Here is a 24,634-nt window from a genome sequence, read left to right on the forward strand (position 1 = left end):
GTATGTGGAAGAGAGAGAAGTGTCAAGAACCCTAAGATGTGCTCACAGCTCTGTATTGACTACCCTCCACTCCGACCGGTATAACACTGATCTGCTCCTGGCTCCTCATTCATCTCTAGCAGTGTTTCATGACCAAACTCACCAGACCTTGGCTTTTTAAGAACTGGTCTCCAAACATCATTCCAGGCTGCCAGTTTGTGACTCCTGATGTTACATAATCCCAGCAGGCACCAGTATTACCATCCTTGCTCTCACCTCCATGGACAGCTCTGCTGGAATGTACTGGTCTGCTCATGAGCCCATGAACTTTGAGGGGCTTCCGCGTACTCTCCAAACCTTCAGCTAGAAAGGAAAAAGAGTTGATGAAAGGAGATGAGCTGTCTCTGGGTGACCAACTTACCCTTTCCTTGCAACTTACCCTTTCCTTGTGCGTTCTCTTGAAGCCAAGGTGGCAGACCTGGTGAAGCTGAGAGAGGCAGAAAGGGCAACAAATGAGGCTGTCAGGGACCTAGCAGCCGGGTCCCACTCCCAAGGTGACATCTCTTCAGATGTCATGGAGAATGAGAGTCTGGGTGACGGAGGGTGTCAGTCTGAGGTGGGGGAAGATGCTCCCTTAGATGGGACCCCTTCCTTAGCTGGTGGTCAGATATCCTCTCGCACTGAGGGATTACCCCTACGCGGGGAGGTGGGGGGGCTCCTTGTAGTGGGTGATTCTACTCATTAGGAATAATATAGAGAGTTGGGTTTGTGAGAGCGTGGATGACCATGAGGTGACTCTGGGTCTGCCTGGTCGCGAAAGGTTGCATGGATGTCACGCTTACCCCGTCCTAGGACAGGCACTTTCTAGACAACAGTGCTGGGGGTGGAGTCAGCAGTTGTGAAGTCCCACATTGAGTACCAGTACTGACATGACTTGTTAAGGAAATGGTAGCCGGGAGGAGTCTCTGGAAGCTAAATTCTAGGCTGCTAGGAAAAAGGTTAAAATCCAGGGACCCCCAAGGTGGCATTCTCCCGAGAATGCTACCTGTTCCACGCGTACCAGGGCTGAAGCTATAGGCAAGCTGGAGATACAGGGTCTCCAATGCGTGGACGTGAGGAGAGGAGAGAGAAGGTGAGGTGGTGTAAAGGCAGAGAGAGGGTTTCAGCTTTGTCAGGAACTGGGAACCTTTTGGGATAAGGCAGGCCTGGCTACAAAAGGGACAGATCTTCATCTTAACCAAAAGAGGGAGAACCCAGGCTGCTGGCGCTCAACATTTAAAAAAAGGTGGCAGAACAGCTTTTAAACTGATCCCTGGGGAAAGCCCGACAGGAGGGCTGAGGTGGACTTAGGTTCTGGAATACAGAGTCCATGGGGATGCAGACAGAGAGGGAGGTTTTTCTAAATCCAACCACATACAAAGCGTGGAGCATAGCAATGTGATAAGTGATGAGTGTCTACAAAAGGCTAGGAGGAGCAAAACACATAAATCCCAGGTTAGGGACAGAGACAGAGTAATATACAAGTGTCTCTATGCCTTTAATAGTAGAAACATCTGACCTAAAATGCATGGGGAGCTGGAGTACATGAGTTTTGGAAGGAGGACATTGATATAGTGGGCATCCTACCACAGAGACATGGTGGAATGAGGAGAACCAGTGGGATATGCTGTTATTCCAGGTTACAGGCTCCTACAGGAAGGATAGGACATGGGCGTATTGGGGTGGGAGGTGGCCCTCTACCATCAAAGAGAGCATAGTGTCACATAAAAATAGACAATGCAGGGGGCGCTGATTCCTCTACAGAAGCACTGTGGATACTCAATACCAGGGGTGAAGCATAGTTTAACATTAGGAATATATTATCGATCCCTCTGACCAAAGTGCACAAGAGAATTCCCGGAGATGGAAAAAAAAAAAAAAGAAATTAGAGGAGGCCAACAAAAGCAAAAATGTCGCATTGGTAATGGGCGATTTTAACTATCCCTACATAAACTGGAGAAAAAATGCGTATTGTTCAGGGTCATAGTAAGGAGAGAACATTCCTGGATATGCTAAATGACTGTGGCTTAAGAGCAAGATGGTTGTAGAACCAACCAGGAAGATGTGGATCCTAAGGATCTAACCTCCTATAATGGGACCCAGGACCTGGTGCGGGAAGTGTCAGTGTTATTGAGCCGATAGGGAACAGCGACCACAATGCTGTCAGATTCCAGTATCTCTGCATCGCGAACAAGTGACAACTACTAATGTAGTTACATTTGCCTCTCAGAAAGGGAAATTTCTCAAAAGACGAGGGGATAGTGCGCCAGGAAGCTGAAAGGGAAAATCAAGAGAGTCAAAAAATGTCCAAGGTGCTTTGGAAGTTATTTTAAAAAAACACAGTCTTAAAAGCTCAGCTGGAATGTGCTCCGCAGAGTTAGGAAAGGCAGCGCCCAGTCCAAAAGAAAAGCCACCACCATGGTTAACACAAGGGAGGTTGAGGGAAAATCTATTAGGAAAAAAAAAAGATGTCTTTTAGAAAATGGAAGTCCAACTTAACTGATGAAGAATACCAGAGAGAACACAAATGAGTGGCAAAAAGAGAAGCAAGTGTTAGCTGTAAGGGGAGGCAAAAAAAGGATTACCTGAGGAATGCATGAAAGCTGCGGAGAACATCAAGATCTTCAGCAACAAACAAGCCCTTTCTTCGAAAGGTACATCAAAAGCAGGAAGCCAGCTTAGGGCGTAGGCCCGTTAGATGATGAAGGAAACAAAAGGTAAAGTACTAAAAGATGACCGGGAGATTGCAGGAGAAGCTGAATGAATTCTTTTGCATCTGTCTTCACTCCAAAGAGAGAGGAGGTGAGGAACATTCCTGCACCTGGAACCAAAGCTTCTTCGGAGGTGAAGATCTGAGGGAACTAGCGAAGATAGTGAAGTAGACAAGGAAGAAGTTCTGGCAGCCATTGATGATAAAACTAAATGCTACGCAAATCCTCTGGCCCAGATTGCATCTCATCCAAGAGTTCTTAAAGAGCTCAAGCATGAAATTGCTGATGTTCTCTACATTAACCATGCGTAACTTATCCCTTGAAATCAGGCTTCCATCCCAGAAGACTGGAAGATGGGCCAATGTCACACCAATCTTTAAGAAAGGGTTTAGGGGGGACCCAGGAAATTACAGGCCAGTCAGTTTGACATCTGTTCCTGGTAATTAGTAGAATCTATCATTAAAGATAAAATTATTAAACATGTAGAAAAGCAAGACCTGCTGAGGAAGAGTTTCTCAAGCATGGCTTTTGCAGGAGGCAAAGTCCTGTGCTTACAGAAAAACTTACTAGAGTTGCTTTGAGGGTGTAAACAGACATGTGGATAAAGGGGGGAACCAAAGTGGACACTTGTCTACTTAGCGGATTTCCAAAAGGCTTTCGCATTTCAAAGTTCCTGCATCAGAGACTGTTGAGAGAAACTCAGCAAATCAAGGAATAAAGAGGGGAAGTCCCTCCTATGGATTACAAAAAAAACTTGGTTGAGGAACAGGAAACAAAGGGTGGGTATAAATGGGAAGTTTCTCACAATGGAGAGGATGTAAGGAGTGGTGTCCATGCCCCGGCTGATCCGTGATAAATTGGGACAGTGCTCTTTAACTTATTCATAAATGTGACCTGGAAGTAAGGGGTGGGTGGAAGCGTGGAATGAAGCCAAGAGGTCTTGCAGATTGATACCACCAAATTATGGTAGGGATTGGTGGAGAACCCACAAAAGGATTGCGAAGAGCTCCAAAGCGGACCTTGATGAATTCAGGTGAAGTGTACGCTAAGAAATCGGCAAAATGCACAGTTCAATGTAGCAAAACATAAGAGTGATGCACATAGGGGCAAAAAATCCAAACTTCACATACACGCTTTGCCAGGGCTTCAGTGCTATCAGTCACAGAACCAGGAAAGGGATTTAGGCGTCTTAGTTGATAGTTCCATGGGAATGTCAACTCCAATGCATGGCAGCTGTAGAAAAGAACAAGGCAAACTCTTTGCTGGGGACTCATTTAGGAGAAAGGAGTCGATAATAATAAAACTTCAAGGATTGTCATGCCCTTATATAAAGCAGTGGTGCGACTGGCACTTGGAGTTACTGTGTTCTATTCTGATTAAGCCACATACTCAAAAAAGGATATTGAAGAGATAGAAAAGTGCAGAGAAGGGCAACGAGGGATGATTGAAGGATTGGAGCACTGCTTCCTACATGAGGAGAGGGCCAGCTGCAGCGTTTGGGACTCTCTTTAGTTTGGAGGAGGAGGACGTCTGAGGGGGGGGATATGGCAAGTTGAAGTCTATAAAATTATGCATGGGGTAGAAAAAATGTTGACAGAGAGAGAAATCTTTTTTTCTGTTAAATGCTTCTCTCTGTGTCAATACCTTCAGGAACCAGGGGGCATTCCGTTTCGCCAGAAATGCCGGGGGGAAGAATTAGGACTAATAAAAAGGAAACACTTCTTCACGCAACGCATGTGGGATTGGTGTTTGGAATATGTCTGCCTACAGGAGGTGGTGATGGCCACTAACCTGGATAGCTTTAAAAAGGGCTTTGGACAGATTTATGGAGGAGGAAGTCAATCTGCTTGGCTACCAATCTGATCCTCCTTGATCTAGAGATTGCAAATGCCTTAGCAGACCAGGTGCTCAGGAGCAGCAGCAGCAGAAGGCCATTGCTTTCACATCCTGCATGTGAGCTCCCAAAGGCACCTGGTGGGCCACTGCGAGTAGCAGAATGCTGGACTAGATGGACTCTGGTCTGATCCAGCAGGCTAGTTCTTATGTTCTTATGTTCTTAACTGTACCTCAAGAGGTATATTAACACTATCCCTCCATAGAGCTGAACTGTGGAGGGCAGGCAGTGTTGGCTCGGAAATGTTGAGTGGTGTCTTTAACAATGATGGAGTTGTTCATGTGGATTCAGTGCAGCTTGTTAGTTCTGTGACTCTACAGAATGTTTCTCCCTCAGGAATACATTTGTTATTTCCCAGTAGGTTTTTAGAAGACTGTGTATGATTTATTCACTGTGTGTTACGGGGAACAAACTCCATGGGATCTACTGTAATAAATGGAAGTTTTGTCCTACAGAATTTTATGGAGCATTCTATCCTGTCTTCTCTCATCTCTGCTGTTACAGCTTTTCCTGGTAACTGGGTCCAAACATGAGCCATGCTGTGGTAATAATGCCCATAACCTCCAACCACCTAATTAAAAAAAACAGTGTTGGCAAAGGCATGGGTATTACATGCTTATGTCACAATTCTTGCTTTTTTGTTACCTGTTAATTATTTATATTCTCTGACCCATTCCCCTTCTTCCTGCTGCCATACCCTTCTAAGCCAATTGATTTCAGTGGACTTGGAAAGGTGAACGTCTGCTCAGCACTGTACTGTAAATGAGCTTTCCATCTAATCTAACAAGGTGCTTCTTATGTTCTCTTGAAGACCTGACAGCAGGCCTGCTCCTGTTGACTCAAGTACCTCTGATGATTGCACTTGCAATCAGAAAAAAGCTATTAGGCATGAATTACACTTGGTGACAACTGGAAGCAATGGCTATGTTATCTGGACTGGTGTTCCTAATGTCTCTCCTGGCACTGCTACTTGACTGCAAAGATTCAGTGATTGGAAACAAGGGCAAAGCTTTATGAAGTCAGATGGCACCTGAACCCATGGGCTCATAATACTTAGCGGCTTTGTGTGCACATGCATTTTTGTGTTTGCTGTGCGGCACCACTGGTTAGATCTCTAACCCAAGTCAAGCATGAAAAGAAGCTATCCATCGAATCCATGTAATTTGCAAATAGCACAATTCAATTTTTCAAGAGTTTCTGGAACAGGAAATATGAGCTTTGCCAAGGGGATTCAAATGCCAGCCAAAGTAGTCTAGAAATCTCTCACTGCCATGCAGCAAATTGCCATAAAACAGAATCCGTGCATCAGTTTACAGACATGAAATGACTTCTTCCTTTTCTCAGAGCAAAGGAACAGGTACAATCTGACTCCTCTGCTCTGTTCCACTGTAGTTTGATGTGTAACCAAACTCAATCTTTTTGGTAAGTCTTTCATTTTGCCACAAAGCAGGGAAGAATAAATTGGACTCCAGCTAGGGATGCTGGGAATTTTCCCACAAATGTGTTTAACAGTCAAACTTTTTCCATGTTTGAAGGTGCCTGTCTGATGTGAACTAACCACTCAGTCTGTCCAGTTTGCACTGAACAGCCATGAAACCTGCCAAACAGACCTGCACATGTACAGTAATGTTGCTGATTAAAACCAATTAGAATCCATTAGCGTCACTAGGGATTATTTGGAGGACTTACAAATGTTTGGATTTTATTAAAGCACAGAATTTGTTTATGACTGACTGATACGATTGCTGACTGGTCAGACTGTCTACCTAAACAATTGCTGGCTAAGTAGAACAGTTAAACAGCAAGGACAGGAGGTTTGTAGAAATCAATTGGACTGTGAGAATGCACATGCTTAAAAGCCAATTGTGTTGTACTACATTGTGGGAAAGAATGCAGTGAAGCAACCTGTCAAAAAACCATAAACAGGTTGACAGTCAAACTGATCAGCTCCCTTTTTGGTGAACAGGATGGGAGCAGACTGGCAGGCGTTAAAGGAATTCTAACATGATATTTATAACGATGATATTCATAGAAAAGGTGATAGCTGCTGGAAGCTCCATATTTTTATTTTACTTGTTTACAAAACATGTGCCCCACCCATCTGCACTCATCCTGGCCACCAAGACAGCGAACAGAATAAAAGCATATATGATAAAAACACCATAAAATCATTAAAACAAAAACACATCATTCAATAATAACAACCAAGTTAAAATACACATACAATAAAATAAAATACACATACATAAAAACAATAATTAAAAACAGGTCAGGAAGGAGAGGTCACTGGGGGAATACCAGATGAAACAAAGACGTCACTTGCTGGCAGAAGGCAACAACAGAAGGGAACAAGCAAGTCTCCTTGGGAGAGAGTTCCAGTGGTTTTGGTGCCATAACAGAGAAGCCCCTCTCTTCAACTGCCAACCAAAGCAGACCCTCCAAAGATGTCTGTAGTGGTTGGATAGGTTGGTCAGGAGTAAGTAGTCCATCAAGTATGCTGGTAGCAAACAGTGTAGGCCTTTAAAGAACAACACTAGTAACTTAAATCTCTCCAAAAACAGATTGGGAGCTAGTGGAGACCAACTCCAGCCCACTCCAATCTGCAGCATTCTGCATCATGAAGTTTCTGAACACTTTTCAAGAGCTGCCCTACTTAGACTGCAATGAAATAATTTAATCTAGCTGCAGGCAGGGCATTCACCACAGTGACCACATCTTTTCTGCCCAGGGAAAGCCACAGCTGGTGGCACTTCTAAAAGGCACTCCTGGCCACAGCTGCTACCTGCTTATCCAGCAACAGGTCTGGATGCAAGAGCACCCCCAGACTATGGACCTGTTCCTTAAAGAGAAGTGCAGCCCCATCCAGAATGGTGACCCCATAAGTCCCAGATCAGAATTTCCACTTACCTGTAATACTTCTGTCTTGTGGGGATGAAGCTTCAGTGTGTCCTCCAAACCAGAATTGCCTCTGAGCACCATTTCAAGAATTATACAACCTTCCTAAGATCAGCTGACTGTGATCTTTTCCACACAACCATAATAAAATGTCATGAGGATGTCTTTTAAAAAGCATCTGATCATTGGTTTTTTTGTCCAGATAGCATGGACAAATGAAGTGTTTGAGGAGACAGCAGGCTTTTTCTCCCACCTGCCATTTTCTGCTGCTTGAATCCTCCATGCTACCCACCATTTGCTGAAGTTCCCCTGGGACATTTCCTCAGCTGGCATCACAGCTGCCCACCTTTTCAATGATTAAAATACATGAATGAACTCAGTTTTTCCAGCTGATTACGGCAGCATGTCATTTTCCCATTTTTGAAAAAAAAATCCAGCAAGGTATCTTTGAAGCTATGAAGGTTCATTATGAGATTCTCATATCGAGTCTTCCTTAGCTCTGAAACTACATCACCAAAAATTTTAAAATTGGGAAATGACACATTGCCATAATTGTCAAAGAAACCCTGAGTTCATTCATGTGCTTCCATCACTGAAAAGGCAGGCAGCCGTGATGCCAGCTGAGAAAATGTCCCAAGGGAACTTCAGCAAATGGCAGGCAGCAGGGAGAATCACTTGAGTGGCTGAAAATGGAGGGTGGGGAAAAATGAAAATAAGAGCTTATAATTCGGGCAGGAAAAATGAAACACTTCCTTTCTCCATTCAGGAAAGGGGAAATGGGGTGACAGTATCTTGGGGGGGAAAGATTGCTGGTTTAGCATTTTCAAAACAGGTTGAGCTGAAATAAAACATCCTGAAGACATTGCAAATGGGGGGGACTGTGCAGAAGTCCTCCCCAAAATGCTTCTTTTAATGTCTCCATGACATTTTATTTGTGTTGTGCAGAATCAGTCTATCATATACAGATTGATAACAGCCCATATCTCTGGATGATCTCACTGAGAAGTTCCATATAGATGTTGAAAAGCATAGGAGGGAAGCACAAGGTGCAGGCCAAAGATCAAAGGGCTGAGCAGCAGTCCCCCAGCATCACATTCTGAAACATGGACCTCCTGGCATGGCCCTCATTAACTGGTGCTGCTTGAAAGGGGTTCAGGGAATGTGGGTCAGTTCAGCATCTTAACCAATGCATGGTGTGACTTCAAGGACAGAAACCCAAAGGGATTTCTTCACATTAGCACAACATAGCTTTTCCTTGTTCCCCAAATTCTCCTGCTGAGAAGCCAACTAGGACTAGCAACCCTACTCATGATAGCATATGCACACACGTGGTGGGAAAGCATAAAAGAACTAGAAACAAAGAGGCATGTAAGAAAAAATGATGTTCTTAATTTCACAGATGATTGGTCAAGAAATGTATATGCAAAATTTAGATTTATCTCCATAAAAATAATTGATGGCACTCAATGTAGTGTAGCATTCAAGCCAACCTTGAATACCTCCCCCCCCCCACCACCACCACCAGGGATGCTTTATGGGTAACCCTGGGTCAGTCGTACCCTTTCAGCTAAGCTATCTGTCCAGATTGCAGTTGCGAGGATAAATGGAAGAGAGGAGAATGATGTAAACTCCTTTGGTCCCCATCTGAAAGAAAGGTGGGATATAAATGAAGTAAAATAAAATAAATTGTCCAACTGTACTTCTGTCCCAAATCTTGAAACTGCTGTGCATAAAAGCTGAAAAGAAACTGACATGCAGTCCTGATTTCTCCATGTACTATCATTTTAACTCCTTTTTAAAAAAGATTGTAACTACTATAGTCAAGAAATACAGGTCATACGAAGACAATGTCTCCATTTCGATGTCACAGAAAGACACTATCACCAAGGAGATTTTAGCTGTTAATGGTTTTTTCAAAGATTCCTCGCTCAAAAGATTTCTAGCCCTCAGTATCACATACAAACCTTTCTGCTTTAAATTCTCAGGAAGTTTCCATTTTGAGGAAACAAAATTGAAAAGGAATCATTGCAAAGATAAAAATGATTACAACTTGCATGTGAACTATACAATAGTATACCACAACCCTGAATCTAAATAAGCATTCATCTCATTTTTTTTTTAAAAAAAAGACTGCCAGCAGTTTAAAAGAAACCTAACATGAATACAGTAGTGAAAGGAGGCTACCAATGGCTGGGGAAAAAATCTTAAAAGAGATGTTATTCTCAAGTAAGAATGACCAAAAGAAGGGCAGGCTTTGGCAATGTGTATCTATAGTGAGGGCAGTCATCCAAGCATATTTTGAGAGTAGCTCAAAAACCATAATGCTCTCTTTTTTTCCAACATAGATCAAAAGCAGAAAGTCTACTAGAAAATGACTGAAACCATTAGACCATTACAGAGTAAAAGCATATTAAAGAAAGTTATGGTCAATGCTGAGAACCTATGGAAGAGGAAATTTTTGCATCAATCTTCACTATAGATGACATCAGGGAGATACCAGCTCCAGAGAAATTGTCATAAATTGATGTGTCAGAAGAAGTGCTTTAGAGCAAATAAATGAAAGAGTAATATGTCACCAGGACCAGATGGCATTCATCTGAGGATTCTGAGAGAACTCAAATATGAAATTGCAAAACTACTAACTGCAGTATGTAAACTCCTTGCTAAACTCGGCATCTGTATCAAAAGTCTGGAAGGTTGTAACACAGTACCTTTTTTTTTTGAAAGGGACTCCTGCGGTAGAACCCAGCTCTATAATCCTTCATGCTGTCAACAGGGAAACTGGTGGAAACCTGCAACAGTAGTACTAGTGGTATGCTAGAGAGGGCATGCCTTTTGTAAATGAAGACAGTGATAACAGTTATGTAATAACTTAACCAAAAGCATTTTGGGAAAAAGCTGATGGGTGATGGTGACATGCCTATAGATAATCGCTAGGTAGGATGCAGGCACAGCAGACTTGGGTTTTCTGGAATTCTTTATCAAATGCTCATGGCCATGTAGGGAGTGGAATAGGAGAAGTAAGCAGATGGAAAAAGCATTATTGCAGTAGAATGGCTCAAGTGTCTGAGTAGCCATCCACATGTGACCTCTCCCGACATTCAGTCAACAGGCAGAGGGGCACAGCAGGCACAAGGGCTCTGACCTCAACATTTGCCTCTGCTGGGGTAGGAAGCATATGCTCATTAGTGTTCAGTCCTGAGTCTGAATTTTGGAAACCACCCTTTCCAATTTTCGGGATGGACCATATTAGTTTCCCCCTCTATCCCAAACTCTACCAACAGTTGCTTTGGGCAATTAAGACCACCACTACTGTAGTCTTTTCTATATTTCTTGTTCCTTCAGTCCCAATCACCTGAGACAGAAGGAAAGAAGGAACACAATGGCAAGCCTCATTTGTATGCAGGGATGTAGGGGGAGAAAATGGCACCCAGGGCAAAATTACACCTGTGTGCCGCCTTCCTGCAGCCCCCCCTGCCCCCCTTTACCTTTTCTGCCGGCTGAAAACCGCTTTCTGCCAGCTGAAAATGGGCCAGGCTGGTGGGGCAGAGGCAGGCCTGACAAGGCAATGTGAGAGGGAAGGGGGTGGGGTTGGGCGCAATTTTCCATTCCCCCCCAACGTGCACCCAGTGCAGGGTGTACTGCCTCCGCCCCCTTATAGTTATGCCTCTGTTTGTATGCACATGTGTTGTAGTGGCTGTTTCATGAATAATCATGCCTCATATAAGAGGCAGGAGGACGGTTGTACTTATACAGAAATTTCTGTGGCCTCTGAGTCAGCAAAATCACTGCAGAAGACTTTCTTGCAGATGCACACCATGTTCCCCAGATTTATTTTATTTTATTTTTCGATTTGTATCCCGCCCTCCCCCGTAGGGCTCAGGGCGACGAACAACAACATTCATAAACAGCAAAAACATAATTAATCATAGCATCACAAATAAGAAACATGAATAAAATCATCGCCACTTGGGCCTGCCCAGCTGCTCGATAACCTTGGCTGGTCATTGCTTGGGGGCCCCAGCTGGTCATTGCTTGAGGGCCTCTGCCACCAACTCCCCAAGCCAAGCACACCCTAAAGACTTGCAGACTGAGACGGCAGCTTCTTCAGCACTTCTTGTTGGAGTACTAAAGCTAAAAGAAAGCAGCTGAGACTGCTTCCAATCCTGACAGTCTAAGATGCACATCTGCATGGCATTTTCTTTTTTAAAAAATGTATTGCATTTCAAACAAGACAAAAGTCGACATGCCGCTTTTACAGATTTGCAAATAATAATCAGGATAATAATACTAAATAAATGCAAGCAGTTTGGCCCACTACTCCATATAACACATAAAAACTTTAATATCTAATACATAGATTTGTCTACTCCTGTAATCATTAAACCCCCCACCCTCTAATCCCCCTTCTCCCCTTCCCTTCCCTCTCTCTGACTTCCCCTCTATAATTAAATCTATTAGTTGCATATCGAAATAATATGTCTTATTTAATCATTACTAAAAAAGAACACATAGTAATTTTACTTTGTCCCTTATTTCTTCCTTTTTTCAAGGCAAGAAACTAACAGGTGGTTTGCCATTGTCCTCCTCTACACAATAGCCTTGGCATTCCTTGGTGGTCTCCCATCCAATTACCAACCTGGGCCAACCTTGGTTAGCTTCTGAGATCTGACTGTTCTATTTTACCCTCACAATTACCTCATGTGGGTTAAGCTGAAAGAGTGTGGCCCAGGTCACCCAGTGGAATCTGAACCCAAATCTTCCAAGTCCAATGCTAACTGCTGTGTAACACTAGCTCCTGCTCCTCCTCTGCAGTCAGAGTTCCTCCTCTCTAGCCTTCCTCAGCCCTCATCAAGTAATGTTTGACAAGCTTGCATGCCTGGGAAGCAAACAAAACTCTCATGAGATTGCTGCCTCTCATGAGAGTTCGGATGCAATTCTAGTTACCATGGCAACAATTCCTGCTATTTGTGCAGTGGAAACCTTCCCCATTTGGGAAGCCACCCTTGCAGTTTCAAGCAGCCTCGTGGGGTGTGAGGCTGATGCAGAAGCGTATCAAGGGGAAATGGCACCCAGGGGCAACAACTCACCTGGGCGCATCCGCTCCCATGCCCAGGGGTGGGGCGGGGCAAGGCTTGGACTGAGCCCCACCCTCGCCTCTCTGCAGGTCGGCTCCTGCCATCCTCAGGACCTGGGGCGGGCAAAAGCCAGCCTGCATGGAGGCTGGGGGGCGGGGCTCGATGGCAGCAGGTGGCCGGGTGGGTGCCATGGCCACCTGCCACAGAGCCATGCCTCCTGCAGGGGGCGGGACTCAGTGGCACGTGGCTGGGGCGCACACTGTTTTGTCATGTGGGGGGCGCCTCCACATTTGACAGAAAGGTCTGTGTCCAGGGACATGGGTGACCCCGTGTCCCTATAAGCCCTACACCTCTGGGCTGATGTATTCAATGGTAGGTGGAAATCTGATGAGCTGTCCACTAGGCCCTCCTATCTTCTGGTACATACACAACCCACACAGCTGAGTTCTGAAGGGATCTCACCATTTCCTCATGACAAGGAGACATATGGTCAGCACTGGACTTCTACCAAACTTAATAATCCTGATGATACTACTTCATAAACCTGAAGTAATAAAATGCAGCAGGGGACCCCATCATTGTGATTGCACATCGCGTTCCTCCACTGGTTCCTGATAATTTATCAAAACATCAATTAAATGATATTTGTATGTTCCATATGACCCAATTTGCTGACAAAACTTTTTTCTCCTCTATGGAAAATCTGATTTAGTTGGTTGGAACTGCCTGCTGAATAATAAAGTGCCCCATCATAGACTTGGGAGAGCATGAAGCCTAAATCAGAGCTGAAAGTATTTCTTTGAACAAACCAGAGCACTGATAGCCATGGTTCCAGGTACAAGAATGGCTATTTGGAGATTGTGAAAGGCCTCCTGTCAAGTAGTGATCCACTGTATACTAATAGATTGGTCTTTCCACTGAAGACAGAACTAACTCAAACCATGGAATGTAATAAGAAGTAGTTATAATAATCCAAGATGTGTCTCATTTGGGGTTGTTGTAGGGTAAGATATATCATACTGGTTTGTCAGTCTTCCAGGGCAGTGGCCACAGTAGGCCCTACCCACACACCACATGACCTAAATCACTCAGTTCCTTGAAGCCAATCTGACTCTTGTGAGGATTTACTGTTAATCCCACATTTCTCAGGGCAGTGAAACAGTAAGTGTTGTATATGCTGGTTCCAGCTGGAACTAAAGATAACACTGTGGCCGAGAAATGCAAGAGTAAAGGGATGATTGATCAGGTCCCAAGAACTGATGAATAAGTCTTTGAAAAGTCATGTCAACTGTTCAATCTAAGTAGCATCATTATAATGCCTAATCTCGACATCTCTTGGGTTTCTTGAGCCACTTTCTCCTGTCATTTGTGGAGAATTTGTCACCACTGTGCTATGCTGCACACGCCACCTGAGAAGTGTTGATGATATATGACGTGCTGAATTACAATCATGAAAAAAATGACAGGATCCTTTGTAAGAGGAGCTGGACTGGTTTTCTTTATTCTGGGGTTTCCTCCTGGGAGGGGGGGGAGTGCCCCTCTGCCAGAAAAGGTCCCTAGAAGGCAGGGTCATGGGAATTAGTGAAAAAAATGGAGTTGTGATCCTTTCAAGCTTTCAAATTGTTTACACTTAGTTTTCATGTTAAATACAAGGTGCTTCTTCAGTGCACTTTATAACTGTGAAAACCAAGGGCCTATTTAACCTCAGCACATCACAGCCAGAGTGTGAGAAAAGGATTTTCAAATCAGTACTTTGTCTTCAATGCAATTTTAGTGCATTAGTCGTAATGCATTTCTGAACAGCCTGGCCTTGTTGCAGACAGGTTCCCACCAGAATGCTCTAAATGAACAGTCACTTCTTGTACATTTCCCTGGGGGCTGTCCTGGACCCTGTGGGAGCAAGTACCCAGTGGGCTTCTGCCAAGTGTAGTATTCCTCAAGAGCAATGGCTGTGTAACACTTCAAAGGGTGAAAAGACAGCTGGAGTTTGCAGGGTTTCTTCAAACTGGAATTTGAAATCCGATGGAAAGCATTTGTCAAGACTGAGAATTGTAGACAGATTTTAAAGTGTATTAAATATGGTATGACTTGACTGCCTTGTAAGAGGTACTTGGAATAGTATACTCAACCACAAACATCTCTCAAGAGAGGCTGGTTTATACAAAGAACTTCATGTGCCCTCAACACTCAGGGTCCACATGTTTTCAAGAGGGTCATTTCAGGATATGGGCTGGTAGAGTTCAAGAGGACTAATACATGCTGGAAGCGCATACCTCTTGAGAACAGGGCATTGTACTGATAAAGTCCTATATTATGTTCTCACATGGCAACGTGGCTAACAATAGGGTGGGGGCTGCCAGAGGCTCACTGCCATATCAAGCCAGATGTACAAAAGTGATGGCCAGAAGAACTCTAAGAACCGGTACATCACCTTATTATGGCCCTTTTGGCCATCACATTTATGTTTGGGAGTAAAATGGGTTTCTTTTGGGTGATTTGAGGAAACTACCATAAGCTGGCTAGTCCCCTTAGACCAAGCCTCCTTCCTCTCCTCCCTTTGGTAAATGCAAGATCCTCTTGAGTTCTGTCACTGCTATCCCCTGCCAGATCTCTACCTTTTGCAAGAGTTTACACATTATTTCTGTTTCTGTGGCAATGGTGCCTGGCATTGATGCAGCAGGAGCCATTCCCACCAGGAAGACCTCTCAGCACCTTTAAGCCATTTCAGACTTCCAGCCTGCTGGCGATAAGACAGAGGTGTGCTCCTGATATGTCTTTGGGAGCTTACTGGCAGTACATGAAGGAGTCCCCTCCCCCCCCTCCCCCGGTGTCTGTCCCCAGCATCTGCATTCAGAAGTATGCGCCATTTGAACTTGAAGATTAAATTTATCTATCATGGCTAATAAACCTATCCTCTGTAAATTTGTCTAATTCTTTTGGAAGCCATCTCTAGGTATAAATTATTATGTGTTGCACCAAGCATGTAACAAAAATCCCAACAGCTGCTTATCTTCAAGTGAAGGCATTTTCAGCAGAGAAAAGAAAACTGAGGTGGGGAGGGAGAGGGAAGAGGTAGCTTTTCTATTTGCTCTCCTCTGCCAGCTACCGCTATTTTCCAGCAGGTTTTATATAAGGATGGTTCTGGGAAAACTGGATCCAGAAGCAGGAATCCTGCTCTCCCCAGCAGCATGCGTTTCTGCCAACATGAGGAGAGAATGATTTCTCAGTTCTGTAGCTCCAAGAAGGAAACATTTTTTCTTACTCTCACACAGAGTAAATCTCCTTGTGAAGAACAAAAGAGCCCTTGGTTAGATCTGCCTGCCAGTGCTGTGGCAACCTGTGTAGAGAAGGGAGGGAGAAGTGGCATGTGAAAGAGCAGGTGCACATCCCAGCTTCAGCAGAGGGGAGTTTGCCATCTTTCTACCATAATTAAATATTGTTTGCATTGCTTATTGACAGAGCACTAAGCTCCACTCGGTTTTAATTTGTTCTTTGATAGTCGCCTTTTGCTGCTAATTGATTTTCAAGGGGTTTTTGTCTGATTTAATACCTGCCGCGCTGCTGAAAACAGAAAGGCAAGGTTAAACAGAACCGAGAAATGAGCCAGGAATCAGTACACCTTCTCAACCAGCGTGCTTTACAAATCTCATCTACCTGATTTAGAAATTGTGCGTTTAAAAAAGATTTAGCAGCTCTTCCAGACCCAGCCATTTTTATCCACCACTCCCGCTGCTTCTGTTGCTATGGTGTTAACTTGAGAAAGGGCTTGCAAGCATAAATGCCCTGGTTTCCCAGCAACCCGCACCCTGGGGAATGGGACAGGTCTGTTGCCTGTGAGAGAAGCACTGATACTGGTGTATTGTAATGGTTAAGAGCATGAGCTCAGAGTGGGACATCTGCTGTTCAAACTTGAACTCAGTCATGTACTAACTAGATAGCCTTAGGCCTCTTAACTTCGACTCTCTGTCCTTAATAGGGAGATTATTGTAATAATGACCCACCTTAAAGATTTCTTGTAAGAAAAATTGGATATACATGTGGGTTGTCTCAGCATGAACGTAATACAGATGTACTCAGGAAGGAGAGTTAACCATGAATTTATCTGATCCACTGCTGTCTTTGTAACACTGGAGTTTACAATTTAGAGATAGTTCTTGCATTTTGCAGCATAAAGGAACTGGTAATTTGTAAAATTTCCATAAGACCACATAATTAGTTCTAGAAGAAGGCTTAAAGACTGCTGTACAAGATGTCGAGCTGTTTATATTAAAGTTGTTTTAAGCAATTTCTCATTCAGTTAGGTGGATTCTGCACGGTAGAAATATAACAGGTTGATGAAGGGAAATATCCCAGTTTGTGGAAGTTCTTCACATGGGTCCCTTCTCCAAAGCAGGATTGGCCCATTATATTTCCCACAACCTCGGTTTTTCAAAATGGCGCAGGCACCCAACCACTTTATTTTTCCCTCCCACTGTTCTCCCACCTTATGTCAGGTCACTTTCATTTCTGCTAATCTGCTGGCCGGAGTGGTAGCCCACCATTTCCAAGACGTCCCCCAAGCATGTTTTTCCCACACTGCAGTGACTGTGAGCACCATTTCACCCAAATGTGTACAGGGATGGATTCATATTGCAAGTAATGACTCCAGTGGTGTAGTGATAATGGGGCGGGGTGGGGGGCTTGCCCTGGGCATATGCCACTGTGGTCAGGTAGGGGGCAGAAATCACCCCCTGCCCTGCTCCACCTCATCCACCCCACCAGCCAGGGTCCGCGGCCGGAGCAGGCTGTTTTTTCAGCTGGCAACCAGCTGAAATAAAGTGGGTGGGGAGTAGGGCTCCATGGGGGGCACCCCATCCCCCTCACCCATCCCCCCTCACCCACCCCACCTTACCAGCCAGGTCCTGGTAGCTGGAGCAGGCTGTTTGGTCAGCCAGCTGCTGGCTGAAATAAAGTAAGTGGGTGGGGTGGGGCTCCATGAGCAGCTTCGTGGGGGAGGTGCCCCCATACCCCTCACCCCTCTTACCCCACCCTGCCCCACCAGCCAGGCCCCGGAAGCCAGAGCAGGCTGTTTTGTCAGCCGGCTGCTGGCTGAAATAAAGTAGGCGGGGGTGGGACTCTGCGAGGGGTAGGACTCTGTAGGGGGGCTTTGCAAGAGGTGGGGCCCATGGGGGCAGGGCCCAGGTGCCATTTTTCCCCACACACATCCCTGAATGGCTCTGTTTCCTTTTCTCAGTTTTATTTTTTGGGTGCACAAAGCACGTACCTTGGCAGATGTACACCTGTGTAAGTGAGGGGACATATTGCTTTACTCCTTTTTTGGACAGATTTTGTTATTTTGTATATGACAACATTAAGGGGGGTTGCATGCTTCATGTTTACATGTGTCATGGTTTCAATGCCCTAAACCTTTTTTCCATGCTGGAGAAATGAGAGGGGGAGATCCTGTTTGGACTCCCGGTCTTGCTGTAGATTCTTCACCAGTCGGAAGTGTTTCTTAGCAGAGGGCAGGACTGAACAGAAGGGTGGCTGTGGTGATGGAACAGCCAGTCAGAGTGCAGGAAAAATGGGATGTTTGCGCCTGCATAGCTGCATTTGCATTGTAAAAATATTAGCAGGTTCGTGCAAAGGGGCTGGAAGAAAACAAATGATTCCCCCGACTTCAACTCAGTTCCTTCACAGAAAATGGGCACCTGTGCAAAGGACAAAAATTGAATAAAATGGACCCAAATTCAAAAATAACTGATGCAAACTATTATTATTTTGCTGTGCAGAATCCACCTTAGTCTATCTGTGGACTGAGAAATGTTACTCTTCAGATGGAAATTACTATTCTAATACATTTTAAAATAAAACCATTAAAGTCTTACACTACCTGGTAGTTCTTTCTTTGGTTGCCAGTAAGTAGCAGTCACCCAGTTCCACCTGCCACACTGTCTCAGTGACTGTTGCTTTCTAAAACCAGCCTGAATGTTTATGGTATGCCCTCTTTTCTTTTCCCAGGATGGTCTAGAGGGAGAAGAAATTGAAAGCGAACCGTCCAACTCCCTGAAGCTGGAATTCGTAGATGATGCACACTTTAAAACGAAAGTTAACTACTCTTATGCTGCTGTACAGATACCAACAGACATCTACAAAGGCTGTGAGTCACCCCCATCTTTTCACAGAGCTCTGTGTTTTAAAACTGGAGAAAATCCTTAATATTTGCCAAAGAAGCTTGCTACACGGCACTTGGACTGGGATTCTTTTATCCTTGCATCACAGTAACAGACAAACTTCAGCTGAGCTAGATCAGATATGCCTCTCTTTCCAATGCAGCCCTGCTCAAAGGTTACCAAAAACCACAAAGATGTTTGCCTCGTGTGCTTGAGGTTGGGTCTGTTCTAGGCAGGGCATCTTAATGTGTCACGCCTGTTCTCTGCTTTTGGCAGTCAGCTGCTTGGTTATTCAGGATGATTGGCAGGGGGCTGGTGAATGGATTGTTCTGTCTTGCAGCAGAGTGTTATATTAGGTAGCAATCCTTCCCAACTGTATGGATGAGACACCCTCTCAAGCAGGTCTATGAGAGAAACACCATATTCCCACCTGATGAGAGAAAAAGGAGGTTGAGGGTGCAGAACAGAAGACACAGATAACCAAGTGTGTGGAATAAGATTTGGCCACAGCCCGTTTGTTAGTATGCAGGCTAAAGGAAGCAGAGGCACAGAATAGGGAACAGATCCAGCACTGGGCAGCTTGTCTGCTCTCCCCAGTGGCCACTGGGCAGCACGTCCCCCAGTTGTAACCTAACCTGATACTTGGTGGAAAACACCAATACCCAGACCAGCAAGATAGTGGGAGCCACCTGGGTGCTGGCCTCTGGATGACCTCCCTTTGCTGCCAGGGGGTGTGAGCCACCACCAGGCCTTCCTGAGCACATGGTCCACAGACTTGCTCCACCCCCCAGACCTCTTATGGAGCCCCCACCAAATGAGGCAGACTGACATGCAGGCTCCTCCTCCCCTGAACGGATCAGTTCCCATGAGCAACCCACCAGGCTGTCAGATGAAATTGAAAAACAACAAAACCAATGCAATTAGAGTGCAATGCAAAAAACTCAGACCAATGAGGGAGGGTGGGCGGAAGAAGCCATCAAAGCCTGCCCCTCACCCTGCCCCACTCCCAAGCAGCAATGGCAGCCAAGGTAAGTCTCAGCCACCCTTTCTGCCTCAGGAACTGCAGGTGTAAAGGCTTGATCTGTTGCAGAAAGCTGTAGGGTAGGGGCCAAGAGGAAAAGCTATCTATGGTCCCTGACTGGTGATCCTGCAGAAAAGGAACAGAGTGGCTTGACTGTAGTGTGCTACTTGCTGATATTGGTGCATGGTGGAAGCAGAAGCTTGATAATGTATCCGGAAAAGTGGAAAAGCAAGTGCCAAATGCAAATTTTTGAATTCCATGTTTCCAAAACTCATGCATTTCAAAATTTGATTGCTTTATACTCTCACAAAACCATGAGGCTTGTATTAAAACTTTCAAAGACTATTTATTTGTTTTGGTTTTTTTTTAAAAAAAATGGGCAAGTTATAGAGAGAAATGTTTAAAATCATGCCCTTAAGCCACAACCCAGCACACAGTGAGGCTCAATCAAGCCTCTTGAAATTGATGGGCTTAAAAGGCTTCACTGCCTGGCCTCAGCTGTTACACCAAAAGCAAATGACAACCCAACCTTTAGCGTATGTTGTCAACTACAGGATAATATATAAAGTCTTTAAGTTTTTTTTAAAAAAAAACAAAATGATCTTTTCACTTTCCATCTTTCTGGAATTATATGAAATCTCTCCAGCTGCTTCGCTGCTCTTTTGCTTTTCAAGCAGAGAAGTGCTGAAGACTTGCAGATAAATGTTCGGGGTCTGTGGAAGTTCTGTTTTCGAAAGCCACCTAAAGTAGGTCGGTGTTTGGACTGCTAGCTGCCTTGTACCCAAGCCACCTGTTGCTGTTTATTGCAGTGCTTCGGTCAACTGTACGGCTTTTGAGGTGGACTGCATGACCTTGGGCAAGCTCAGTTGCTTGATCTTTTTTGAGAGCTGGTATTGATCGGACTGAGTCATTAAAGACACACTCCCTTGCAGAGCACATCTCATGCAGGCTATAGAGAGGGGCTTTAACCTGGGCAGTTGTCTTCAGGAGATCAGCTTCAAAATATGATTGCCATTCTAATTAAGATGGGGCACAGCCATTTTCTCTGGAACCGTACTGAGAATGTTTCTCCCATGGTTCACAGTGCTGCACCTGAGGGCTGCTGTAGTGTGTGTGTCCACTACTACCATTATGCTGCATCTGAGGCTGCTTTGTCCTTGTCTCTGTCATTCCCTAGGATTTTTGCTTCCTGCCTTAGAACGAAAAGGCATGAAGCTCGTCTTTGTAAATGCTCATTTTGCAGAACAGTTTGATGTATGCACCACTTTTACTGCAGCCTAACTAATTTCCATGTGGTGCTCTAATGCTTACATTGCATTTCTGCCTGGTCCTTTGCTGCTACTAATCAGGGTCCATACGTATGGAGGTTACTGCAAAGCAGCTGTTTGTCTCTGGGAGACTGGCAAACCTCTGCATTTAAATTAGGGCAAGCAGACCGAGGGGGTGGAAGAGTGAAAATGTCCACCTGCTTATGAGACTTGCAGCATCCAAGTCGTGGAATTCCAAGCTGTGACATTTTTATAAAGATGAGAGTACATTTTGAAAAGGAATATGTCGTCTATTCAAAATCATGCCCAAATGTTCCACTGCATTCTGATCATTGAAGGGAAAACACTTGATGTGCATGAAGCCATTTGTTTGCACACGTGCAGATGGGAAAGAGAGATTTCCAATTTTGTTGGGGTTCACTGGTACTCTCAGTTTTTGTCACAAGGGGCTTGCTGTGAAGACGTGTATCCCGTCTTGGCCATTGTGAAGTTTTTTTTGCGCTGGACAGTCATCACTGTGTAAATGCTTCTGACAGATTTTCAGCCTTGTGAGAATAGGCCCTAGGTGTTTTCGAAAGCTCTTAGTGCTGCTGCCTGTTTACAGTCTAATTAGTGCGTCGTGCTCCCTGCACAGCTCATCACTGGGCAGGAAACGAATTCGTTTTCATTAGGTCTGAAACAGTCACAGTCAGGCCTTCTATCTTCACTGGGAACTTTGAGGTCTTTGTTACCTGCTAGGGGTTGTCTCTCTGTTGACGTGAGAAGATAGGAAAGGAAAGCTACTTGATTTTACTTGCCAAGGTAGTAAGAAAGGGCTTTAGAAGGCTCTTTATACCTTGGCTCTTGCCTTGTTTGAGGGAGCTTCACTGGCGACCAAAGGCAGTTCTTACACTATGCATCAGTACTGTGCTCATGCTTCAGAAACTCTTTAATTTGCCTGCGATTGTAATTGGTTGTGTTCATTAAAGCCAGGCAAGAATCACAATGGCAAGATATTTGGAGGAGCGGGGGCAGGGCAGCTGTTACAGGTCCTTTCAAAGACTGTATAAGATGGCAGTCTAACAGAAGTTCCTCCTTCCAAATGATCCATAGAATAAAGAAAGGTTCCTATATACATAGCATTAAAAGGATATTTCATACCTGTTTGTAATGGGTGAATGTATGTTAGAACACACTCAGACTATTAGAAAGGAATGCAAGCAATCCTGCACTCATAGAAAAGATGTGACACCATTCTCTTGTGTGCTGAGTCTGGATGAAACATGCTGTTGTTTGTGTAGATCAGCATTAAATAATTCGCAGCCCTTTTACTTATATCTGCAACTGACCTCTTCAGCAGCCACAGGATATTTTGCACTGATTTCACTTCTATGTTGCTTCAGGCATAGTGTAGACAAGTGGAACAAACAGCAGTGGGTGGCGATGTGTGCAGTTTAGACTATTAGCTTTCTGGCATGGGCTTCCCAGCCATGCTTGCCAGAGGTTGCTTGCAAAGACTTTCAGTTTGCAAATGCCCGCTGAGTTTCTGCAGTCCTTCCCTTATCACCTGCTTTCAATTGCAGGGGAAAGAATTTCAATAGACTCCCCTGCCTTGTACATATAACACATACTAGAAAGAATAGCTCTTGGTCTCCCTTTAGTGGTTGCTTTGAATATCAAGATGATTAAGTCTCTAGTACCTGCTAGCTACGAGATTTTAATATGCTTTGAAAATTCTCCATTAAGTCACTTAGAAATCTAATCAAAAACGACATAGAAGCTTAACTTTTATTGCCTTTCAACTAGACGGTAAGGTTGGAAAGGTGTGTTCTCATTATGAAATTTAAGTTAATACCCTTGTGTAGACAGGCTAATTCCAGCTAACTAACAGTGGTAGGAGGCACAGAATGATCTTGGCTAGCTAAATCAAACTTACCCACCTAACCTGCTAGTGCAATTCCTGGTAGATTGTTTGAATCTAAAAATCCTGACACAGACACCCAAGTCTCCTTTCCACACCTGCAAGAGGAGTGCAAGTGAATACCAGGACACAATCCCTCTCTTGCTGTTTGGTTTACTTTGTTGAAGCTTTGCTTTGTTGAAGTCTCATATTGTTCCCAAACTACGCAGTTCATCGTGCATCTGTATACTGACTTGTTGCTGCCATAAATGTACAGACAATGGCATCAATGAAATAATTTCTCTGCATCACCATCAGTGGATAAAAAAATTGCAGTTAGTTTTATTACCAAGTTAGTCCAGGCTGAGCAGCTAATGAAGCAAATCATGAGGCGGGGGAGACCACAGGGGGATAAACAGGGCAAAATGTTCATAATTTCTAACCCCTTGCCCTTCATACTTCATAACTGCTGCCAAAACACACACTGCTATGGAAAAAATTGCATGAGAGATTAACTCACTGTGAAAAGTTGTGGCCTACTCAAAGCAGAAAAATAACTGGAATGTGATGGAGGATCACAAGGGTGTGGAGCACAGGATTTTCCATGGGAAAGCATCCTTCTAATCTGAAAACAGCTGTTTGAAAATGGTTTCAAATTGCATTCTCTTATGGCCACCACATAGATTGGCTTGCTGCCTGGATCATCCCCAGCAATGGAAGAAGTGTCTCAATTCCACAGCCAGATATTCCCACCAATAATATGAACATTGCTGCCTGAGGAGGGGAGGGCAGCCACTGGTCCACAAAATAAATATGCTGTAAACCTTGTTGTGGTAATAAAACTGGCCACAGCTTGTTTTATTGAAGGCTAGCAAAAGAAGCAGAGCTTCCGCATGGGGGATAGAGCCTGATCACTGGGCAGCACACTCGCTGAACCCATCTTGATCTCTGGGAAGTATGCTTGCTGACCCCAAGGCACACCTTCCCCCAGCCCAGTACTTCCCCCAGGAGCAGCAAGTCAGTGGAAACCAATTAGGTGTTGGCCATTAAATGGATCTTCCCTTGCTGCCAGGGGGTGCGGGCCACCCAGCAGCCCCCATCTGGGAGTGTGGCAATGAGGTCCATCCCACCCCCAAGGCACCTTAGGGGGTTCCTGAATAATGGGGAGGTAGGCATACAGGCCCCCCCCCCCCAAGGATCAGTCCCCATGTGCAACCTGCCAAGCTGTGTCAGGATAAAGGAAGAACAGTTAAAATGCCCATAACAATAACAATGCAACTGAGCCATTCACTAGAGGGAGGGAGAGAAGAGCCATTAAGTGCAGGAAGAAGTGGTGGAAGTGCCCCTTCCACCAACCATATATCACCCTGCATGCTCTGGCTCTGCTCCCAGTCCACCTTATTGGCCTGCACCAGCTGGTCTCTACTGGCCATGCCTCTGGGCACCATGCGACTGGCAGCCCTTGACCTCCCCTCTTCCAGGTCAGCAATGGCAGCATGGGGTGAGTCCTGCACCATGCTTTCTTCATACTATAAAGCAAATTTTATGTTAAGCCAAACTTTATGTTACTACCATTAAAAAGGGCAACTGCTTTGCAAAAGTTGGCCCTTACAGAAGATCCACACAAGGAGAAGCATGTAAATATTTCTGTCGTGGGAGAGAAGATGAGGCATATTTGAACTATCTACCTTTGAAAGAAAATGACAGAATGCAACTGC

At 44.7% G+C, this 24,634-nt stretch overlaps 1 protein-coding gene across 3 annotated transcripts in view; it reads left to right on the forward strand.

Annotated features, from left to right (window-relative positions):
• Window positions 1-24,634, forward strand: part of CACNA2D2 (calcium voltage-gated channel auxiliary subunit alpha2delta 2) — a 719,552-nt gene that overhangs the window by 503,209 nt on the left and 191,709 nt on the right. For all 3 annotated transcript variants that reach the window (XM_048488253.1, XM_048488254.1, XM_048488255.1), the window contains one exon: window positions 18,597-18,735. In XM_048488253.1, coding sequence (XP_048344210.1) covers window positions 18,597-18,735 — 139 coding nt within the window. The remainder of the gene's footprint in view (window positions 1-18,596; window positions 18,736-24,634) is intronic.

This window comes from Sphaerodactylus townsendi, linkage group LG03, assembly GCF_021028975.2.
Source record: "Sphaerodactylus townsendi isolate TG3544 linkage group LG03, MPM_Stown_v2.3, whole genome shotgun sequence".
Taxonomy (NCBI): Eukaryota; Metazoa; Chordata; class Lepidosauria; order Squamata; family Sphaerodactylidae; genus Sphaerodactylus; species Sphaerodactylus townsendi.